The sequence below is a fragment of the Beta vulgaris genome, chromosome 7 (assembly GCF_026745355.1).
Source record: "Beta vulgaris subsp. vulgaris cultivar EL10 chromosome 7, EL10.2, whole genome shotgun sequence".
Lineage (NCBI taxonomy): Eukaryota > Viridiplantae > Streptophyta > Magnoliopsida > Caryophyllales > Amaranthaceae > Beta > Beta vulgaris.
The window spans coordinates 40,086,439-40,107,548 of NC_079208.1; the positions used below are offsets into that span (position 1 = coordinate 40,086,439).

The 21,110-nt window shown below is 36.8% G+C and overlaps 1 protein-coding gene across 3 annotated transcripts; it reads right to left on the reverse strand.

The window, feature by feature from the left end:
* Positions 1-1,112: 1,112 nt before the first annotated feature.
* LOC104899426 (hypothetical protein) lies at positions 1,113-16,825 on the reverse strand. Of its 3 annotated transcripts, none has more exons than XM_010686617.3 (17): positions 16,631-16,825; positions 16,031-16,148; positions 15,599-15,687; positions 14,159-14,318; positions 11,439-11,577; positions 10,969-11,062; positions 7,703-7,843; positions 7,398-7,498; positions 6,959-7,072; positions 6,044-6,267; positions 3,567-3,625; positions 3,261-3,449; positions 3,046-3,169; positions 2,908-2,966; positions 2,545-2,690; positions 2,227-2,385; positions 1,113-1,679 (listed from the first exon to the last, which is right to left on the reverse strand). In XM_010686617.3, the coding sequence occupies exons 1-17, from the start codon at positions 16,689-16,691 to the stop codon at positions 1,380-1,382; spliced, it is 2,277 nt and encodes a 758-aa protein (XP_010684919.2). In that variant the 5' UTR covers positions 16,692-16,825; the 3' UTR covers positions 1,113-1,379. The 3 variants fall into 3 exon arrangements, with proteins under 3 accessions (XP_010684919.2, XP_010684921.2, XP_010684920.2); XM_010686619.4 differs by having other exon boundaries at positions 15,599-15,697; positions 16,631-16,771; XM_010686618.4 differs by having other exon boundaries at positions 15,599-15,703; positions 16,631-16,771.
* Between the last annotated feature and the right edge of the window lie 4,285 nt (positions 16,826-21,110).

Sequence of the window (21,110 nt, forward strand, 5' to 3'; positions counted from 1 at the left end):
ATAGATCCCTAAAAGATAATTTTTTTTGGTTTTGTCATAGCCGTAGAGTGAATAAACTCTTATCTCTCAAACTCTAAATTTTATTATCTCTAAATTTATAAGATGACGTGACAATCCTAGGTGGCGAGCTCTATGCTCCCGAAAAATTCCTCTTTTATATATACTAGTCTTACATGCACGCAATGCGTGCGATAACGTGTGATAACAAATGAAGTAGAAAATAAAATTAATTGGGTTGAAAAATTGTTTTTACATTTTGTTTTCTCAAAAAACTGATGTTTAGTTTAAATGTCTTACTTTTCCCCCCTTTTTTCATTCAAATGAAATAGTTAGTTATCCTCTATTTTTTTTTCTTTTTTTTCGTTTTCTATTTTTTGGTGTCCCCCATGTATTGCCTTATATAATAGAGATTGATAACCAAATAACTCATCATCTAAAACTACGTGACTTAATAAGTGTCAATTGTATTATGGGACGAAAGAAGTAGTATTTTTTAAGAAACAAGTACCTAGTAATTTTTTAATGATAAACTACCGTATATAATCCATTGATAACACTAGAAGTGCTTGTGCTTTTCTTCCCTTCTTTCATCATCTTAACATGACATCTCCACTCTCCGGTCAAAATTCTCTCGTATACTAGATTTTCTTTCTTCAACTTGGCTGATAAACATCCTCAAGTGTGGATACTCAGTGAAGATATTGACAAAGGGAAAGCGATTATGGCCAGAAAAAAAAGGTAGTTCGTTGCATAGTTTATTGTATTTCCCTTCCATATTTGACCTCAATTTTAGTTTATTTACTCAAAATTATATTCATGCCAAAAATTGAATCTAATACGCAAGACAAAATTTGACCAAGTACTAGGTAGTACTTAGCCAATAGAAGACATGTCGAAACTCAACTCCTTCAATTTTATGTCGATATAATTTTGGTTACTCGTTATTGCTTGTGGCAATCTTCGGGTTTGAAGAAACGATGAGCGAGGGATATTATAGAAACCCAATTTGCCAAACTCTATCAGCTTTTGATAGTGATGCTAATGCTACAAAAATCCCGCTTGAACAAAACAAGCAACTGAACAAATTTAGACGAATCTAGTAGGGAAAAATCTAACATAATAATCGTGAACATTTATAAGATCATGTTGACCAAAAACCAGCTTTGGCAGCGTATCTCAAAGCCTTCGTATACTCAATTACTCATACAAGAGCTGGGCAATAAAAGGTAAGGAATAAACAAAAAGGAAACTCATTTTCTACAGGTCCTCTATTATACAACAAGGGAACTATATCCAAAAAATGGATCTTGATCATTAGAGCATTTAGGACTATTCTATGTTGTTACTTATACTCGCATCTTCGAATTTCTAGACATACACTAACTGAGGGTTACATAAGCATCAATTGTTGAATCAGTTAATATGATGTCCCTCGAGTTTTCAGCTTTTGGAGGGTTGATAATCTCAAATCTCAGCTTTATGCATAACGGTTTCAAAAACACAAGCTCCCCTAAATCTCTGTTTAAATTTAACAAAGAACGAATAAATGCATCTCTTGCAGACCTTCCCATTCTATCAGGTTTCAGAATCTCTGCTATTATACCAGCCTTTTCTTGAGTGTCCTTGCAAGTCTTTGTACTACTATGAAGTTTCAGATAGAGTGGAGCCAAAACTATGACCTGTTGTAAAATATAGCAAATCAAAATTTCAATTCCTAGCAAATAATGTTGTTTAGAATCCCAAATAATTACTACTCTCCAAAGAAGGAACGAGACATACAAATATATGTGGCCATAAAATTCAGAACTGATCTGAACATATAATTCATGTTTTGCCATGCTCACTTACCTTAAACCTTAATCTTACACACATTACAAATATATGTGGTTCTTTTTTGCAATATTTATTAATAAAAGGACTTTTCTGAGCATTGTGGTATTGAGAATTCCATTTTTTGTCAATCCTTTGTCCATGAACAATAACAATTTAAATAGCTAATAAGACAATTGATATCAGTTGATTAAAGGAATACTGTCTTCTTTATTGTGCAAACTAAGAAAAGGAGAGTTTTTCAGTGGTTTCAATTGATATCAGTTGATTAAAGGAATACTGTGTTCTTTATTGTGCAAACCAAGAAAAGGAGAGTTTTTCAGTGGTTTCATAGGACTCTCCTTGTCTTTCTGTTTTCAGGAAGATGTTTGGGAAGGTACGATTAAGCAAACATACCTCACTTGTTCCTGGACTTGTATTGACCACACAGTTGATGTGAATTTTGCCATCTTCCAAGTCTCTGGGCGGAGTTGTTTTTTCTTCTGAAGAGACCTCTGATTCTGCTTCGCAAGCAAGACCATCCAACTCATCATACCACTGCTGAGCAGAGCCGACCTGCAAACAAATAATATTACGTCAGATGCACCTTTACATGACATAACCATAAGTTCCTCCTCTGCGAAACTATGCAAGGGATGTAACTCAAGCACACCGATTTCAGATACAAGTAGCAAACTGCTAATAAACTAGGATAAAGAAAATTGATTGACAAACCTTCTCCACAGTTGCTGCAGTGCTACTCATTCCCAGAACTTCTGTAGCAGCCCCTCTTACTTGACGCCAAACATAAGATTCTTCCAAAGGTTCTACCAGTTCCGTGCTTCCGGGAATATCAATACTCAAATGCACATCTATTTTACCTATTTTCAAGAAAAGGAAATGCAAGTCAGAAATATCGCAGACATGCTTTGCCAAAACCACCGAGTGTCTTCATATGCTCATAACAATGTCTAATTTCTCACCAACCCTGAAATGGCCGGTGCCAATAATGAAGAAAAACGCAAAAACATGACCATACTTCAGAAGGAAACTATTGGAGAAAAGTAAACTAGTACTCCACTTTTCCCAATACACTACCTGGTAACAGTGTGAAATACTGAATATGATCATAATGAGCTTCCTCGTAAACATTGCCCCTGTAATATTGAAGTAACACCGTCATACATTTGCTTTATGGTCTTATTAAGCATGGTGACAAAAATTACAGATACTTACGTATCAAACGCTCTCTCCAAAGAACGAGATAACCAATAAGGCAGGGCAAGAATTCCGAAGTTTGAGAATTCAATACTTGAAATAGAACCAGCTTGTTTGTTCATCATCAAAACCCTCTGAGCAACTTCAGAAACCAATTGCATGCTAACACGTAAATATCAATTGAAGGTCATACATATAGAAAGGATAGTTTTCATGTACAACAACTATATTACCTGTATCACAGACAAGCAAATGATCTCCCAATTCAACAAAAGAGGAGACAAAACCAGAATATGAGATGCCACCTAATGGTGGATAACTAGAATATACTAGCTGCTGAAGGACATCATGAGAAATATCTTTCAAGTGCGAAACCTTTTCCATGATCTGCTGGCCACAGTGCTCCATTATATTTCCATGCCCTTTTGGATGATGAAAAGAAGTATATCAAAAATAAGAGGACTTCCTGTGGAAGACTTCAGATAAAAAAAAAAAAAAAAGAGGGGGGAAATGGAGAAGGTTAAGTTGATTTATAAGACCTTTGACTACATTGCGAATCATGCCACTACCCATATCCATGATCCACAAACTGTTAAAGCTGCACACAAATAAATTTATATACAAAAACATTACGTTAGATCAACAATAGGAAAGCTACTCTCCAGGCTTGCTAGTAAATGAACACTTCTAATCAAATTCTGAAGGCAAATATAAAAATTCCCGGGCACATTTTTGCTAAAGCCAAACTATTTCTACATAAACCTCACTCATGGCTTAAAGACCAAACCAAATGTTCCTGAACTGGTCCCCTAACGTTCATTATGATATGTAATAGATTGCAGATTCAATATTTCTACTTATTTTCCTTCAAGTGGCATTATCTGAGAAAGAGTAATTGGGATACATGCACTAAGTATGTTAAGATTGCGTGAGAGCCTCACTATCATGAAATCAGTAAGTGGATCAGATTAGATTAAAGGGAAGATATAAAGGAGGCTATGACTAGCAAAAAGCTCATTTCAGAAAGAACCCGGGTGATGAAGGTTATGACTTAAAATCAAATGTGCCACTGTTATATTTAGGTTGGGGCCACATAATTAATAGAAGGGGGTAGGTGTAGCTCTAAGATTAGGCTGATTTACATAATTAGGTTTATCATCTGTGAAGAAAATTGAGTACTGAGTGTCAATTTGATGAAAATCAAATGCCTAATTTATGGAATATCATCAACGATGAGGAAGCTATCATAGGTGGTGTTACTGAAGATTCTATGTCCGGTAAGGGTAATTCTAAAGTCCTCTTTTGTCAGTAAGGGTATGAGGTGGACACCTTTATAATGGGTGATTGAGATCTGAGTGACAACTGACAACCAACTGCAACAGTCTCTAGAACTAGAAGAGCAAGGAATTCCTGTTAGGTTACAATCACAGCTAATCATCTATCCAATATCAACCAACTGCAGCAGTCATTGTAATAGCGAAAATCATTTCACAAAAAACACTATTTGCTCCTTTTCATTGCCCAAATCATATTATTTCTACGGATTGTGCCCAATGCAGTTCACCAATACAGCAGGGATGACGCCAAGTGATGTAGTGTAATCCAAAGGAAGATTTTTTACTCCAGATTCTAACTACGAGGATAAGGAGGTTCTGGGAAGAGCATCTCAAGTCTGAACTATCACTGATGGCCATCAACAAGGAACCATCAGTTCATACAAAGGCTGGCAATTGCTCATTTGGTATTAGTGCTGCAGCAGGGGTGATAACTGATATGGGTATGGGTATGGAATATGGATAAGCCAAGGGAGGAGCTATGGTGTCCCCTAATGAAAATGTCTTTTTTGTCCTTAGCTAAATATATACTTAATTAGATATTCAAATTTTGTACAATTATATCCTTTCCTAATTTAAAAATGGGTCAAAATTCCAATAATAAACTAAATAAGCATTAACAAAGTACCTTGATATAATGAGAAAAATAGTTACTCAATAAAAAAAAATTACAAATTTAATTTGACTACAAAAATTTACATCTAAATGTTCATCTCAATTTCTAAACACTTTATATATTAATGTAGTTTGTATAACAATAATTATAAATCACACTTCTATAACTATATTTCGATGAAATTTATTAAGAATAGACCCAAGCAACTGAGCACGCATCGCGTGCATAGAAGACTAGTGGATCTATATTGACCCATATAAAAGCAACAGTAAAACTAAAGGGATAGATCCCAACTATTGTAGGAATTGAGAGTTCCATGTCAATCACATTCAATAAGATAAACACAAATCACAGTAAGTGTTTTTTGGCTTTACGAAAACCAGAAGCTAATTAACTTTCATGAAATTCAACTCTCTCTAAATTTAATACAATGACCCTTTTATATAGGGTTATTAGGAGCATAAACCCTAATAGAAAGAAACCTAAAAAATATAACTTTATAACGTTCGACCCAAAATTAAGGCCTTCATATTCTTGAATTGTGAAACTACCCAAACACATGATTAAAAAAAGTGATTGCCTAATGTGCTGTTAGAAAGCAGACGGAACGTTGAGTTCCTTTTCAAAGTAAATAAACGACACCCTCCCTTCTTATTTCCGAACCTCCTCACTTCTTAAGCACGACTATACTTTGTTATCTTACTTTTAGAAATTAAGTGGTATACAACATTTTAGCTCGTAATATTCGATACATATTTATGACGAGAACTATTAATTATTAACCATCCATCACTGACCAACAATAAGCCCTCTAACACCTTAATAAACTAACGAGCAGAATGGCACTTCAGGAGTTCTATTTGCAGTATTTGAATCAACGACAATGAAAATTACTGTCACATGTTTTCCTCTTAGTGCTGAATGGACTAATGGAGACTCCAGAACAGCACCTTAATTCACACTACTTTAACACTGACTCATGACAGGACAGATAAAAAAATGATGTTAAAACCCTTTGAAGTTCACAAGGTCATATTGCTAAAGATGTCATAAGAGGACAGCTTACCTTTTATTCATGATTAAAAGGTCATCATCCACGGATTTTAGCAGATGCCAAGGAAATAACAATGACTCTGAATCAAATTCAACAGACTTCAAGCCTGCATCTCTTCTATACCCTAGCTTATCCAACAGCCATGTCCACAATCCCATTCTCCCTCTAGAATTGGAGGTTGGATACACTGTTTCGAGGACTCTTCTGCCAATATCAGCTCTTCTGATAGCATGGTTCTTCATGAACAAAGACACACAAAAGAAAATTTCATAGCATGCCAAAGTGATGTCAGAAAATAATAAAAAGATCTTCAAAGAGAAGACCCCTAATCCAACCAGGGCAAATTTGTTTTCTACTTTCAACCTGAGTCGAAGACTTTTGGAAAATTTTCACAATGAATTTAACCAACTATCACACTAGTTTTCTCTACTGACTGCGTTCAGTCAATTAAGTTTCCCATCAGAAACCGGAAAGCTTTACGAAATGCAAGCGTACTATTGCATAAATTTGGTCTCATACCCTGCCTTAAAAAAGATATCATCTAGGGCAAAGAGATAATGGTATGATGTGGTAGGAAGTAACAAATTCAAACAGGCAGGAATGAACAGGCAGTTGCGCTCCTTTAGCTGTGTCTTAGCACAGGTAAAGAGAGCTCAGTAAGGTAAAATCTCTAATCCTCACGAAGTGCCTTTTTTCCAACTTACATCTTTCCAGTAGACCCCTAAATTAAATAAACAAAGTAAACCCTTAATATCTGTTGGTTTTGAAGATATTGCATCATATATATTTATTCTCTTCAAGCAAAACATCCCTATTCAAACAACAATAATAAAAGGAATATACCATCCACTAAAAGGACGATGAACAATAAACAGAGAGAAAGAGTAAAAAGAAATAATTTAGCACAAAAGAGATCAAAAGCTATACCTCTGAGTCCACTATATACAGACAATCCTCAGGTGAATGATAATAGGAAGCTGCAGGCCGCATTAGTTTGGTTGTTTCAAAGTCTCCATCCTCAAAACCCGGGGAAGAACCGATCTGACATATAAAAGCTGTAAGTTTGAACTTAGACTCTCTTTCAGCAATAGAGTTTTTCTTTTACCCAAAAGCTATAGCCAACCAATAGTCAAAAAGCGGAGATTCTAGAGATATAGAACTTTAAAAAATTACATAGAACGGGAGAGCCACAATTTCTCTACATACCAGCAAAAGCTTTAATTTAACACAATTGGAACACGCTATCATTATAGTTATCCCTTTTGTCATCTCTATTTCCAATGACATAAATGCTCAAAGAACAGGAAGTTAAGAATTAACACACATAATTTGTATAATGTACCAAAAGTTATCACTTCATACATACCACGTCCAAGATCGTCCCACTGCAGTCAAATACAATAACTCGATGATGATTGATGTCTGAAACAAATAGTCTATTGCCAGATTCATCAGCTGAAATGCAAGCTGCAATTCAAAAGAATTTTCAGAAAATTGCATTGTACTAATTTACAATACTGCTCCAAGTAATCAACCCACTTCCTTTTTTTCCCCCATAATGGCCAACTTATATTAAGTAAGGCAATTAATTAATTGTTTTAAGAAGTCTATGAAAAGAGAAGACAAATAAAGAGAGCAGCTCATCTGAGTCAGTGCAGAAAAAAGCTATACCGGGAAAATCAAGAACCAAATTCTGCCGAGACAAACAGGGGTAAGGTTCCTTGAAGCCTCCACAAGGTTTCGACCAAGTACTGCTCAACTTATTAGCAGTACCAGCATTCTTGTCACGCTGCTCACTCAAATCTTTGATTACTGAACATAAGGAACAAGTGGTTGAGGACACACACTTCATAAGAGCAAAGTAAATACTGAATGAAATTTGAACCAAAGGCTAATTGCAGCATAAGCAACTCACAAGTATAGCAATAAAAGCAAGATGGTTCCAATGGATAGAAGAAATACTCTGTGCGCGTAATGAAGGCACGAAAAAGTAAACACGAGTTGGTAAATTCAGAGGGAAATGGGGATACCTTTTCCTAATCTCTAAGTTTGGTAAATAAAAGTATTTTTTGGGTTTATCATCCTCCGTCCATCTCTTTCTCTCCTCCTCACCATCTCACCCCCCATCCATGCCATAACCACCAAGTACCAACCAATACCTCCCCCACTCATTTGCTATCTTCCTCAATCCCTCTGCCCCTCCTACTGAATAACCACCACTACATCCAAAACCACATTTACACCAGCCAAAGGTCCAAAACTGTCACTTTGCCAAAGGCCCCTCATCCTTGATATTATCAAATAAGACTCAAAGCACAAAAAAGGAGAGGAAAAAAGGTGAAGATGAACCAATTGACAGGCTGGTGGTTAACCTCAATTGTGGTCACCAGCAAGATGGATAGTGCCATAGTGGCTGAGGAGCTGCAAGCCTGCAACTGGAGGCTTAGTGCTAGATTGATGCCTGTTGGGGTCTGTACAGATATAATAATCCAGGGGCAACGATTACTGAAGGAAAGGTGATTATAGAGGTTATTTTTAGTCACTCAAATCGGATTCGGTTCATGTCAATTCCAAATGGGCCGGCCGGGTCAAAATCAGGTGGAGCCATATGCAAGTCTAGGTGACTATATACTATCAAGCATGAAGTATGGGATTGGTCTCTCTTGTTGCTTCCACTGAAACCAACAATCTTTAGTTCTTTCGACGATGAATTCCATTCACCGCCAACCCACAAGTTACAACCCCACGTATATTACCCTCATTGCAGGCATGCTGTCATGTTGAAACAATGAAGAGCAATGAAAAACAGTATTTAAAGTTGGTATAAAGGACTTGATCTACCTAAAACTCAGATAGAGTTCTTTCCTATGTTACCTGGACTCGTCTAGGAGTGTCGAGTATGGGTACAGATCCGAGTTTCCGGTACGGCACTTCTAAAAAATCAGGACACGGGACTCTGTCCAAAATTTGGACACGGGTACAGGTACGCGAAATTAATATCTTATAATCTAAAAAATTTAATAATAAATCCAATAATTTAAATCTACATAATAAAAAGGAAAATAAAAAGAAAGTAAAAGGGAAATAAAAAGAAAGTACAAAAGTACTTTCACAACAAAAGAAAGAGAAAAGAAGAAAAAGAGAGAGAGAGACAGGAGAATAAAAAAGAAACTGAAAAAGTAAAAAATTGAAACTTGTTTTTTTGAGTCCCCCCACGTGACTACACACCCCCTTTTTTCTTTTACAAAACAACCCAACCAACCATAAGCCAGAAGCCCAAAACAAAAGGACAAACTGATCTGAGAAACCCTAGACGGGTAGCCACCATGCAGCCACCATGAAAGCCACCGGAAGCTTCTCACAACACCACGAAAACACCACGAAACCACCATGAATCTACTCGCCTCTCAATGACGACTTAAAGCCCTAAGTATTTGTCCTCTTCCATCTACATTTAGTTCTTCAATTTTCAGATGTAAAGTTACAAACCCTAGATCTAAGTAACCTAAATATGACGTTTTTCAAGAGTTTTCTTCTTCTCTTTTCTTCTTATCATTCGAACTCTAGGGTCTTAATCTAGGGTTGGCCGTGTGCGAGTGATACTTGCCGGATCTTACACGGATTTCGTACCGGTGTCGGTGTCGTGTCGTACCGAAACCGGTATTTGGCAAAATTTGCCAAGTTCGGGTAACAGAGGTTCTTTCCATAAAAACAAAAAAAAACAAAAAAAAAAAAAGGAGATACACATGATTCTTAATCCTACCCTGCTCCTAGCCTCCTACCTATCATGACAAACTGTTATCTTTACACAAATCTGCTCTCATATTTACTCATGCCACCTTTCATTTTTCTTCATCGGTATCGTGATGATTTTCCACTTCTCCTTCCACCAACTATAAGATACACATAAAGGACCCAACTTTTCCACCTCATATCAAGAAGCATGAAACCAGCACTCTCCCCAGTTCTTTAAAATAGAACATTTTAAATTAACCAACAGGAGAATAGACTTGTTAGACCACACAAATAGTGGTTGTTGCTGAATTGCCAGTTAATTGTCTTCCAACCAAGCCTTAGCAAATACTCCCTCTACTTTTTATTAGTTCACCTACTTTCCTTTTTGGGTTGTCCCTTATTACTTTACCCACTTCTTTTTTTCTGTTTTTGGAAATGGTTCCACAAATTGTATTATTATCTTTACCTTTTCACTCTACTTTTCTTGGCCACAGCATTAACTTCAATACAATATGCCAATAAATTAATACTTTCTCTTTTCTTCTATGACCCACATACCTATTTCTCCTAACACTATGTGCTCAAAGAAGTGGGTAAACTAATAAAAACAGGAGGCGAGTAACTTCAGAGCTTCAAACCCAAACAGAGGAGGTGACTAGGTAGAATTGTTTACAATATCCACCCTTCCCCTCCATTCTCTCAGTCTTCTATTAACACATAAGAAAATAAGTGGCTATAGATCACAAAGAGGTATATACTTCATATAGTGGTACACTGGAAACTAAAATTAACAAAAGCAGCAAACTGAGTTACCCTACCGACTCCAAGTACCAACAGGTATTGCATTCCAGGACATACTAATCAACACATAGAAATTTGGAAAGAAAAAAAAAGGCATGCATGATCCATGAACATGTATACGAAATTGTCAAACGTCGACCAACAAGGATAGACAAAAGGCAATTTAACCACATGGTGTCCAGAGATTCCCTAAACACAAAACTGTCACTAGAGCGTCACATTTCAGTCTCTTCATATTTTCCTCTTAAACCTAACGATAACTGAATTCGCATTCAGTATTGGCATTATCTCATTAATCCAATAACAATATTGACATATAGGTCATTGCAACCATTTGCTTAAAACTACATGGCTCACTTACATTAAAGACTCAAGTAATTATCATAAAAGTAAACACATACCTTCATGAAGAGTACTCAAATTGATGTCCCTTTCGTGATACAATGGGGGATCTCTGAGACCTCTCAACAGCATGCAACAATTCCCATTAGCCATCTGAATAAAATTAAAAGTGGTGAGGATGGATAGATGCCAGAATAATTGAGGTAAAATATAAAAAAATGTTTGTTGCCTTTCTCTCTTTGCTTATAAGCTATCTAATTCGAGAGAAGAGGAGCACAGTGAAAAGCAAGAGGGAACATCCATGTTACCGTGTTTACTTAAGGTAGGCCTAGCACTAATTTAAACACTGCAATAGTTGATTGACATATATGCATCCTGAAAACAAACATTTGGATGACTAAAAATTTGCAAAAGCTTTGGAAGTTTTTGCCAACACAAAATATGCTCTTTCTAAGCCATTCATCCAAACAAAATATAAAATGCTAAAAACATCTACATAGCATTTCTGTCAAGACATTTAAAATCTCACCTCCGGAAAAATCTTACTGCACAATAAAATTGGAAAAGTAATGTATTCTTCCATGATAACATTGATAAGGTGATCATGATCATCCGTAGAGCTAATTGAGGAGCAAGACTGGAAACCGAATATATTGAGCCATGGGTACCTGGCATGAAACAAAGAGGAAGGTACAAACATGTAAATAACATACTTTTCATTTTAGAGCTAACATAACAAAAGAGGAGTTTTCCCCCAAAAATTCCTCATATCAATAGAAGAATTACATTCACCAGCATTATTACATCACGGTGTCAATGAAAAAAAAACATATATACACAAGTAATGGAGCCATAAAATAATGGCTTCGAAATTTTAGTATTGGACGGATCCCAAAGTGCATTCAGACACTTGGAGCACATTTCTGTTCCTTAACTTAAACCCTTTGACACAGCAATCCAACAAGGATCCCAGAGGTAATAGAGCACAGGGAGGATAAGATGTAAGCAACCTTAAGCTCTGTAACTCTGTTCTCCTTATTGTATACTTACTTCTTTCAGAAGTTACTTCACAAAGTTGAATTTCAAGGCAAACTCTACATTTGTTCTTTCAAATCAACAAGAAAATATTGAAAAAAGTTGATACATGATCAGGTATAAAAAATACCTAGGAAAAAAGAACCAAGAGTAATACAGAAGCATTAATTGAATTACAGCTGATAAGATATTTGCAATAAGTTCACAACCATTAAGTTCAAAATAGCTCAGATAATGGGGATGTTTGACTAGTCATAAACTCTAAATACGGTGTTTGGTAAAATAGAGTTTTAGAGAGAGTTTTGGAATGAAAACTCTCAAAATGAAAAAGCTCCTAATAGGAGCTTTTCTTTAGAGGATTAGGTGAAAATATATTCAATGACTTTTTTGCCTCTAATAATACTACTACACATTGTATTAAAATGTCTATAAATATCATTTCACTCAAACAAATGGCAATAAACTTTTAGCAATCAGTTAATTTTTACCAAACACATTTATTAAAGCACTTGTCAAATCAGCAGTCAAATCTGCTGAACAAAAAGTTAAAACTCTAACAACAAACTCTAAACTCTGATAGCTAAACTTCAGACTCTATTCGCCAAACAGGGCCAATGAATGTTTAGGGCCAACAAGGGTTACCACAGTTCAATTCACATCTACAATAAGTTCTAATAACTTGAAGTTAGTTGAATTCAAGGCCAATTAACTTCACTTAAGGGCAAATAAGTTAAGATCGTTTCAGAAAGTTTAAAAAAAGGTCAAGAGAATGCACCCTTACCCAGAAAGTCAACAAGACAAGGCTAGTAGTGTACACAAATACTCCATCCATTTCCTAAGTTCTACTCATTTTTGTTTACATCTGTAATTTCAAGTTTTACTCACTTTTGCTTATTTCTTATTTAGACTTTCTTCCTTTTTTTATCCTCTAAATTCCAATACCCCACAGTATGGGACCCACTTCTACTCTATTTTCCTTAATATTTCCTTTGTTTCAAAATACTTGACATACTTCTCTTCACACGCTTGCCAATGCATAATTTGAAACATCAATAACTCGAATTCCATATAATAAACATTATAAGAAGTTGACATTATGAAAGTATATATCGAGAAGAGTTAAACAAGATCCAATATGACTATATTTTGCCTTAGAATTCACAAAACACGATAATGGTCTTTCTCCATATTACCCTCTCTTTACCCTATTTTTCCCGTCTCTTGGCCCACCTTATGAGACCCAAGTAAATCCCAAATTATTCTTTAGCCTCTCTCTCTTACAAAAAGTAGAATTAGCCCCACATAGGTGTCTCATTCTCCTTCTACTTCATATTTGGTGCTACATTTAATGGGTAAAGCATTAAGAAACGAAAGGTTTGGTAAAGACTAACCTAATTGCTAAAAAAGACATGAATTGCACCCGTAATTGTGGAAAACAATATCAAGGTCACCGCCCACATAGTATTCTCGAATATAGTATATTATAAAAATTAAAAATTAACTTTGCAATTTATATTTCTGATTTAATTTATTTCTTTAGCTTAGAACAATTCTTTTTACTATTTTGTAAAAGAAATGGGAACATTGTATTGCAAAATTAAGCGTAAACTTTGTGTTGCTCAAAGCAAATAGCTCTTATCATATTATTTTGCTCATATTGGTGATAGCCCATAATACTTTGAGCCCATTGATTTAAGAATGCATACAAATGTTTCCTTAAGATATTTCTTTTTCTTCCTCATTCTACATGAGTTTCCATGCTCGTCTACCATCCTTCTCCAAAATCTTTGAGGGTAAACGATCATGAGCATCAAGTGCAACTTCTAATTTAAGGATCCCCAACCCACAAATCAGTTTCTCTAGTTGTGTATTGAAAAAGTATATGTCCAATCGATCTCCTATTGGGCATCAAACTAAAGACTTATTTGTTGTAGGTAGTCACTCAACATGCTGGAGATAAAGATCCAGAAATCCATTGGTATACTTATAATTCGTATAAAAAGGAAAATTGTGAACGTCATGAATTCAGGTTGTGCCATCATTTAAATACTAACAAGCTATAAACGAAAAAAGGCAAAAATAGAACAACCTCTCAAAGTAACATAAAACAAGGGAAACAAGTTCATGCATCCAAGTAAATCTTATAATACCTATATAGATATAAATCAATCAAATGATGGACATCAAGATCAGAGTTCTATGATAAGCTCGTACCTTTGCTGAAGTAACTTAACTTTCTCAAACATATGTATTCGATCACCTTGAGATCCTGGAGGACCGTCTAGAAATGCACCGGCAACCAACAAAAAGGCTCCATCTTCGTTCAAGAACTCCTTGCTCTTATCAGATATATTCACCCACCGATGAGAAGGGCCTGATTGTCAATAGTGTCAAATAATTAAGCAAGACTTAACCTTACATAATTATATATATATATATATATATATATATATATATATATATATATATTATATATATTATAATATTATATAAAATATATATATATATATATATATATATAGCAAAATTAATCATGTTAGAAGTTGAAAAAAAAAACATGACCAACCAGATCAAGGTAATTGCATGAAAAAAAATTTACAGAAAAGTTACACCAAGGTTGTCAGACTCAAGACCATTTCAAGATAGAAAGGAAACATCAACTGACTATGCTTGGTGTATAAGCTCCAGACACAGATATATGCACATGCATGGAGCAGGAAAAGACTGCGTTACAGAATATTGTACAAAGATGTCATATAAAAGTTATTAAAGCTCAAGACCATTTCAAAATAGAAGGTAAACACCAACAGAGGGTACACTGACTATGATTGGTGTATAAACATTCAAAAATAGGATATATGCAACTGCATCGTAAAGGAAAAGTGTACCCAACCACATCAAGGGTACATATACACATTGATCCATCGGCAAGAAAATGTACATAGCATAGACCATTAGTATTAGAAAACTGAGAATCCAACAGATGGTTCAAAGTTCAAACATATCTTTTTTCTTCTCTTCCTCTTTTGCCAACATTCATCCATATGTTGATCATGAGTTGCACAAAAAGGTGTAAAAGTTTTTTTTCAGTAAAACAAGATTTGAACAAAGGATTTTGCTAGCTGTAGCCCTTAGGACATCAGTTAAGCAACAGATATATTTCCCATAAGGGAATTAAGTTGGGAACTTGTGACGAAGTCATTCATAATTCAGATTTTTAAATGTTTCAGATTTTAATTTCGATCCACTTATGGCTATGGTTAGATAAACCTTGAACAAAAAATGCTCATCTTCCAAAAAGAAGCTAAAGCAACATAATGTACAATATGATTGGAACTATATAAGAAGCTAAGATAATACAGCCTTCAGTCAAAGTACAGCTAAATGCCCTAGTGCACATGATAATAAACTAACGTATTAACGGATTTACATGCCCCGGCAAGCCCTTATTCGAAATGTACCTCACATGAAGCATCAATCAGAATCAAAAATTAAGTGCTGAAAAAGTATCTTAAAGAATAAGTAAATGCTCTTATCTCCACCATAGAGAATGCATCAAACATTATATGGCTATCATTTATGAAACTTATTAAGTCAAGAAAGATTTAACTGCAGCAATAAAATCTCAAAGCCATGAAGATATCAAATGCAGACCTTCCACATGATCAAACGTTGACCTAAAATATGAAATTAGATCCACTTCATGAGGCACATCCTTTGATATCTCCGCTACAGTTGACAACCTGAAAATAACTGTCACTGGTCATTTAGGATGGTTAGCAAAATCAACACGTAATAGTTAAGAGAAGTTAGCTGTTAGCCATAAAGAAAAAAAAAGAACTTCCTTGACCTTTCTAATATGATCATTGAATAACAAACATAACCACAAACAATGAAAGACATCCTCCTACCATGCCACCCATAGTTCATCCCTCCAAATCATTCTTTCCACTTCACAAGGCAACCATTTTACCAAAAAGCGTTGCTCATACGAGGATATTCCAACATAAAAAGAAACAAAAACGACACATAAAGCTAAAATATGATTGTTTTATTGTCTACAACATAATAAAAGCTATTGTCTACCTTGAGACCTGCCTGCCTCCCCACGCACCAGTTGCATCAATCTTATCCAATGTACACGCCAACGAGGTCACACCGGAAGCCAAATTTGATAGTTCTACACATTGTTGACACCCTGGGCCTGATCAGAAGCGACACTGTCAATCACCAACTTCGTCCATATAAATCATGGCACATGCTAGGATATTCCAATTATAATTTCCGCAACTCTCATGTAAGACCGTCTCATGCATGAAATGGCTTTAACTAATTCATACTTCCCTCTAATTATATCATTCTAAATTAAACTATTTCATATTCCAGTTCAAAATTTTGAATATTTCGTACTTTTCTTTTAAACTTAGACTATTTTTTTTTTACTTTCCTCTTTAACTATTCCATATAAAACTCACTATCAGCGTCTTATGTAATTTTTGCTTTCTTTTTTCCTTGTATGATTTATATTTCATACTGAATTGGAAATGTTAAGCAAATTTAGAGAAGAGAAACAATAGTTTCGGGATGCATTTTTACAGAAGCAAAAATAGATGATTTCACAACTAGAACAACGGATTAATGTAGCAACAAGCACAGAATTAAAAATAGAAAAACTATAGAGTTGACCTGAGAGAAGTTGCGGCAAGAGGCGTGAAATTCGCCGAAGGTTTCGGTATCGAATCGCCATGAGCGCGGCACAGGAGAGAACGGAGGAGAGAGAGAAAGAGTCGTTACGCAGGACAGTGGAGTGTAACTGTGTAAGATTGCAGATTTAGGGAAACTGATGAAGGGAGAAAGGAGTTTCGGGCCTTGACTGATCAGTGATTACTGATTAGTATAGCCGTATACAACAGAACGCCCGTTTTAAAAAAAAAAAGGAAATTTCCTCAGGTACCCTTCAGGTTTGGTGTAATTCCCAAATTACCCTCATATTTGGGGAATTTCTCAGATACCCTTGAGGTTTGTGTTTGGATTCAAGATACCCTTACTATGGACGAAACCCTAACGCCGTTAGGTTTTCCCTCTCTCTCTCCCAAATTTTCTCTCTCCTCCTATTCCGCCACCTACTGCAAACCCCCCTCCCTCACTCCGGCGCCGGCGACCCTACCCCCTCCCTTCCCCATTCCCGATTCCCTTATCCTCGACGTTGGCGCCGGCCAGAATAGCAAAACATCAACCTAGGGTGGTGCCTAGGGTGGTTTCAAGGACGGGTTAAAGGGTTTGGGGCGGCGTATCTGGGGTGGGAAAGGGGAGGGAGTCGACTCACAACGAGAGACACGAAAGGGAGGCCATTTTCGATAGGGGGAAAGGGGGGAGGGGGTGGTGTCGAGGTGGGTGAGGTGGAGGAATCGAGAATAGGGAAAGGGAGGGTTATGGTGGGGTGTCGAGCGTGGGGGAAAGAGAGAGGGTGGGATCGTTGGGGGTGCTGCTCTTCTGGTCGGCGAAGGGAAGAGAGTAGGGTCGTCGGGGGTGCTGCTGTTCTGGCCGGCGAAGGGAAAAGGGTAGGGTCGCCGGCACCAAAGTGGGTGGTGGTCGCCGGTTGTTGGCCGCCGGCTGGGGGAGGGGGGTTGGCAGTGGGTGGGGGAAGGGGAGGAGAGAGAAAATTGAGGGGAGAGAGAGGGAAAACCTAACGGCGTTAGGGTTCCGTCCATAGTAAGGGTATCTTGAGCCCAAACACAAACCTCGGGGGTATCTGAGGAATTCCCCAAATGTGGGGGGTAATTTGGGAATTACGCTAAACTTCAGGAGTACCTGAGGAATTTTCCCAAAAAAAAATGGAAAAGAAGAACCTTAGGCTATCCTTCTTAATCAGGAGCCAACTTAAAATATCTATCTATACAAATATATTAAAAGGCGTGCACAAATAAGAAATTGTGTTACGTGGCGCTATTCGTAAGGATTTTTAATTTATGTAATTCATGTATAATAAAAAATTTAGAAATTGCATAGTTTAGGGTTTGATCTCGAGACCTCAAGTATATATACTAAAGTCTTAACCACTAGACTAGGTTGTATTTAATGTTATTATCATAAAGTATTATATTAATAAATAAAATACAGAATGAGGCTAATTCAAAATATTTGAATGGGTGTGACACTGTGACCCTTGTGAGCCATGAAATTCGTCGCTCGATTAGCCTCTCTGAAACAATGTTGAAACTTCATTTCCTCAACCTGGTCCAGAAAATAACCTGCATCCATAATTATGCTAGCAATAGTCCACGGCACATTAGCACTTGGTTTCATAGAGTTGATAACTAAAATATTAAACATGTTCTGGTGATAACCAAACCTACTAAGTGGAGGGTGTTCTCCCAATCACAATCTTTAATAATTACTCATCAAAGCAATCTTATGGAGATTGGTCCATTAGGTAATATATCTCACCAAACTCCATTGACTTGAGTTTTGACCCCTCATTTTCCCTCTTTGTACTAAAAAGCTCAAATTAACCCCAGATTATATGCTTTTAGATAATGACCAAACATGTTTTGGGCATTACGAAACCTTTCCAATCATAATTCATTCTCATTACTCATCAAAGCCATTCTACGGGGATTGACAATCATACCACTAGGCCCAATACATCACCAAACCCCATGGACTTGAGCCCCCATTGTCCCTGCTTGAACGAAAAAGTCTATATTAACCCCACATCATATGCTTTTAGGTAATTATCACACATGTTTTTGGGCATTACCAAGCCCATCAATCACAATTCATTCTCATTACTCATCAAAGCAATACTATGGGGACTGGACAATCATGCAACTAGCACTAGTGGAAAAATAAGGAAGGGTTGTGGTTAAAACGGCCCTTAGGGCTGCGTTTTTTGCCAGCAGCCCTTTCCATAGTAGCCCTTCGTAGCTAGAAGGGTTGCAGTTTTACACACAAAAGCAGCCCTTTGTAGCTAGAAGGGTCGCGTTTTGGGACTAAAACCGCAGCCCTTCTTCAAGTGAAGGGCTGCGGTTTTAATTCTAAAACGCAACCCTTTGAGACCAAAAGGGCTGCGTTTTACAAACCGCAACCCTTCTAAAGGTGAAGGGCTACGGTTTTAATCCTAAAACGCAGCCCTTTGAGTTAAGAGGCTGCAGCCCTTTGAGTTAAGAGGCTGCAGCCCTTTTAGACCAGAAGGGCTGCGTTTTATAAACCGTAACCTTTCTTATTGTGAAGGGTTGCAGTTTTAATCCTAAAACGCAACCCTTTAAGTTAAAAAGGGTTGCGTTTTAGGATTAAAACCGCAGCCCTTCGTATTAGATTTTTTTAAAAAAAAAATTAATCTGATGCAGCAGCCCCCCACACCCTACACTCCCCCCAGCCTGCCTACCCTAGCCAGCAGCCCACCCCACACCCTGCCTGCCCACCCCTGCCAGCAGCCCTACCCACCCCTGCCCACACCCAGGCCCACCCCTGCATTTCCCCCTGCCAGCAGCCCTGCCCACACCTAGGCCCACCCCTGCCAGCAGCCCTGCCCACTCCCCGCACTCCCCCCCCCCCCCAGCCCACCCCTGCCACCCCTGCACTTCCCCCTGCCCTTCCCCCACCCCAGCCCACCCCCTTCACTCCCGTGCACCCCCATCCCCAGCTCACCCTCTGCCAACCCCTCCACCCAGCAGCCCCCACCCAAAACCTCCCTTCGACACAAAAAAAACCCGATCAAATTGCAATAATATATGACAAGTTTTTGAACGTAATAATTAACTTTAAATATATATTTAATGATGTAAAAAGTGTACATGGAATTGATACAAACTAGTAGATTCGGGATAAAATGTATCATAAGCAATCATCGATAATGTGGGACGCCAACTTATCCCGAACTTCATGTATTTCTTCTTTGGTGACGTCCCTCAAACTTGGTGTGTTATTCATATAAACCTTGCAAAACAACCAAGGAATAAACACATAATATAAGAATTCAATCATTTATCGTAGTTAGTTCTAAAAATGACATATACCTTCCCGAAATTCAATCAAAAAAAAATGCAAGCCTAAAACTCTACACACTAGTTATATTATATCTCATATTATCATATTCAAAAAGAAAATGGAGTTAAATGACTCGAGAAATAGGAATTGGACGCGAAAAGGCATAAATAAGCCTAAAATCACATTTATGTTCCCGATATACAACCAACAACAAATGCAAGCCTAAGAATCTACACAATAGTTACATTATACCTCATATAATTATGTTCAAAGAGAATTTGGGGTTAAATGACTCGATAAGTATGATTTGAGCGAAAAGGCAAAAATAGGCCTAAATTGACCTTTTCATTCTCGAAATGCAACAAACAACAAATGCAAGCCTATAATTCTACACAATAGTTACATTATATATCATATAAGCATGTTCAAAGAGAATTTGAGGTTAAATGACTCGATAAGTATGATTTGGGAGCGAAAAGGCAAAACTAGGCCTAAATTGACCTTTTCGTTCCCGAAATGCAACAAACAACAATTGCAAACCTAAAAATCTACACAATAGTTACATTATGCTTCATATTATCATGTTTAAAATGAATTTGGGGTTAAATGAATCGATAAATACGATTTAGAAGCGTAAAAGGCAAAAATAGGCCTAAACTAACATATACTAATAAGTTACACACCTTTTGAAGATCATCAACTTTAATGCAACGGTTGACGATATCGAACATGTACCTCATGACGTAATAGCCACATGCAAGTCCATCTTATTGTTGCGGACACTAAATGTTCACCAAAGGATGCATCCAATGACATTCATGTTAGATGTATAGTATGTGGCTAAAAGTGTTTCTATATAAGGACAAAAAAATTAGTCATGTTACCTCGACTGATTTCCAAACAGGAGATTTTGATGCTCGAAGTCCTGTTGCACTAACATCCTTCATCACACTACATTAATACATTATTATAAGATTAGAGTACTAACTGTTTATATATATAAAGATGATGAATAATGTGTAATATTAATAAGTGTGCATATATTGAGTTTCGATTAGGCTACCTATTTAATAATGATTTGATTAGTAAGGACCGTGGTGGTTTTCAACGCATAGAATCAAAGTGGTAGACTTCGTTACGTGACAAACATATCGCAAGCATACTTTTCAATTTAATA

Coding starts and splice junctions, on each gene's coding strand:
- LOC104899426 (XM_010686617.3), bottom strand. CDS start 16,691: ATGGCGATTCGATACCGAAACCTTCGGCGAATTTCACGCCTCTTGCCG. Junction 14,319..15,598: donor AACGTTTGATCATGTGGAAG/GTCTGCATTTGA, acceptor ATTGACAATCAG/GCCCTTCTCATCGGTGGGTG. Junction 11,063..11,438: donor GCAGTAAGATTTTTCCGGAG/GTGAGATTTTAA, acceptor AATTTTATTCAG/ATGGCTAATGGGAATTGTTG.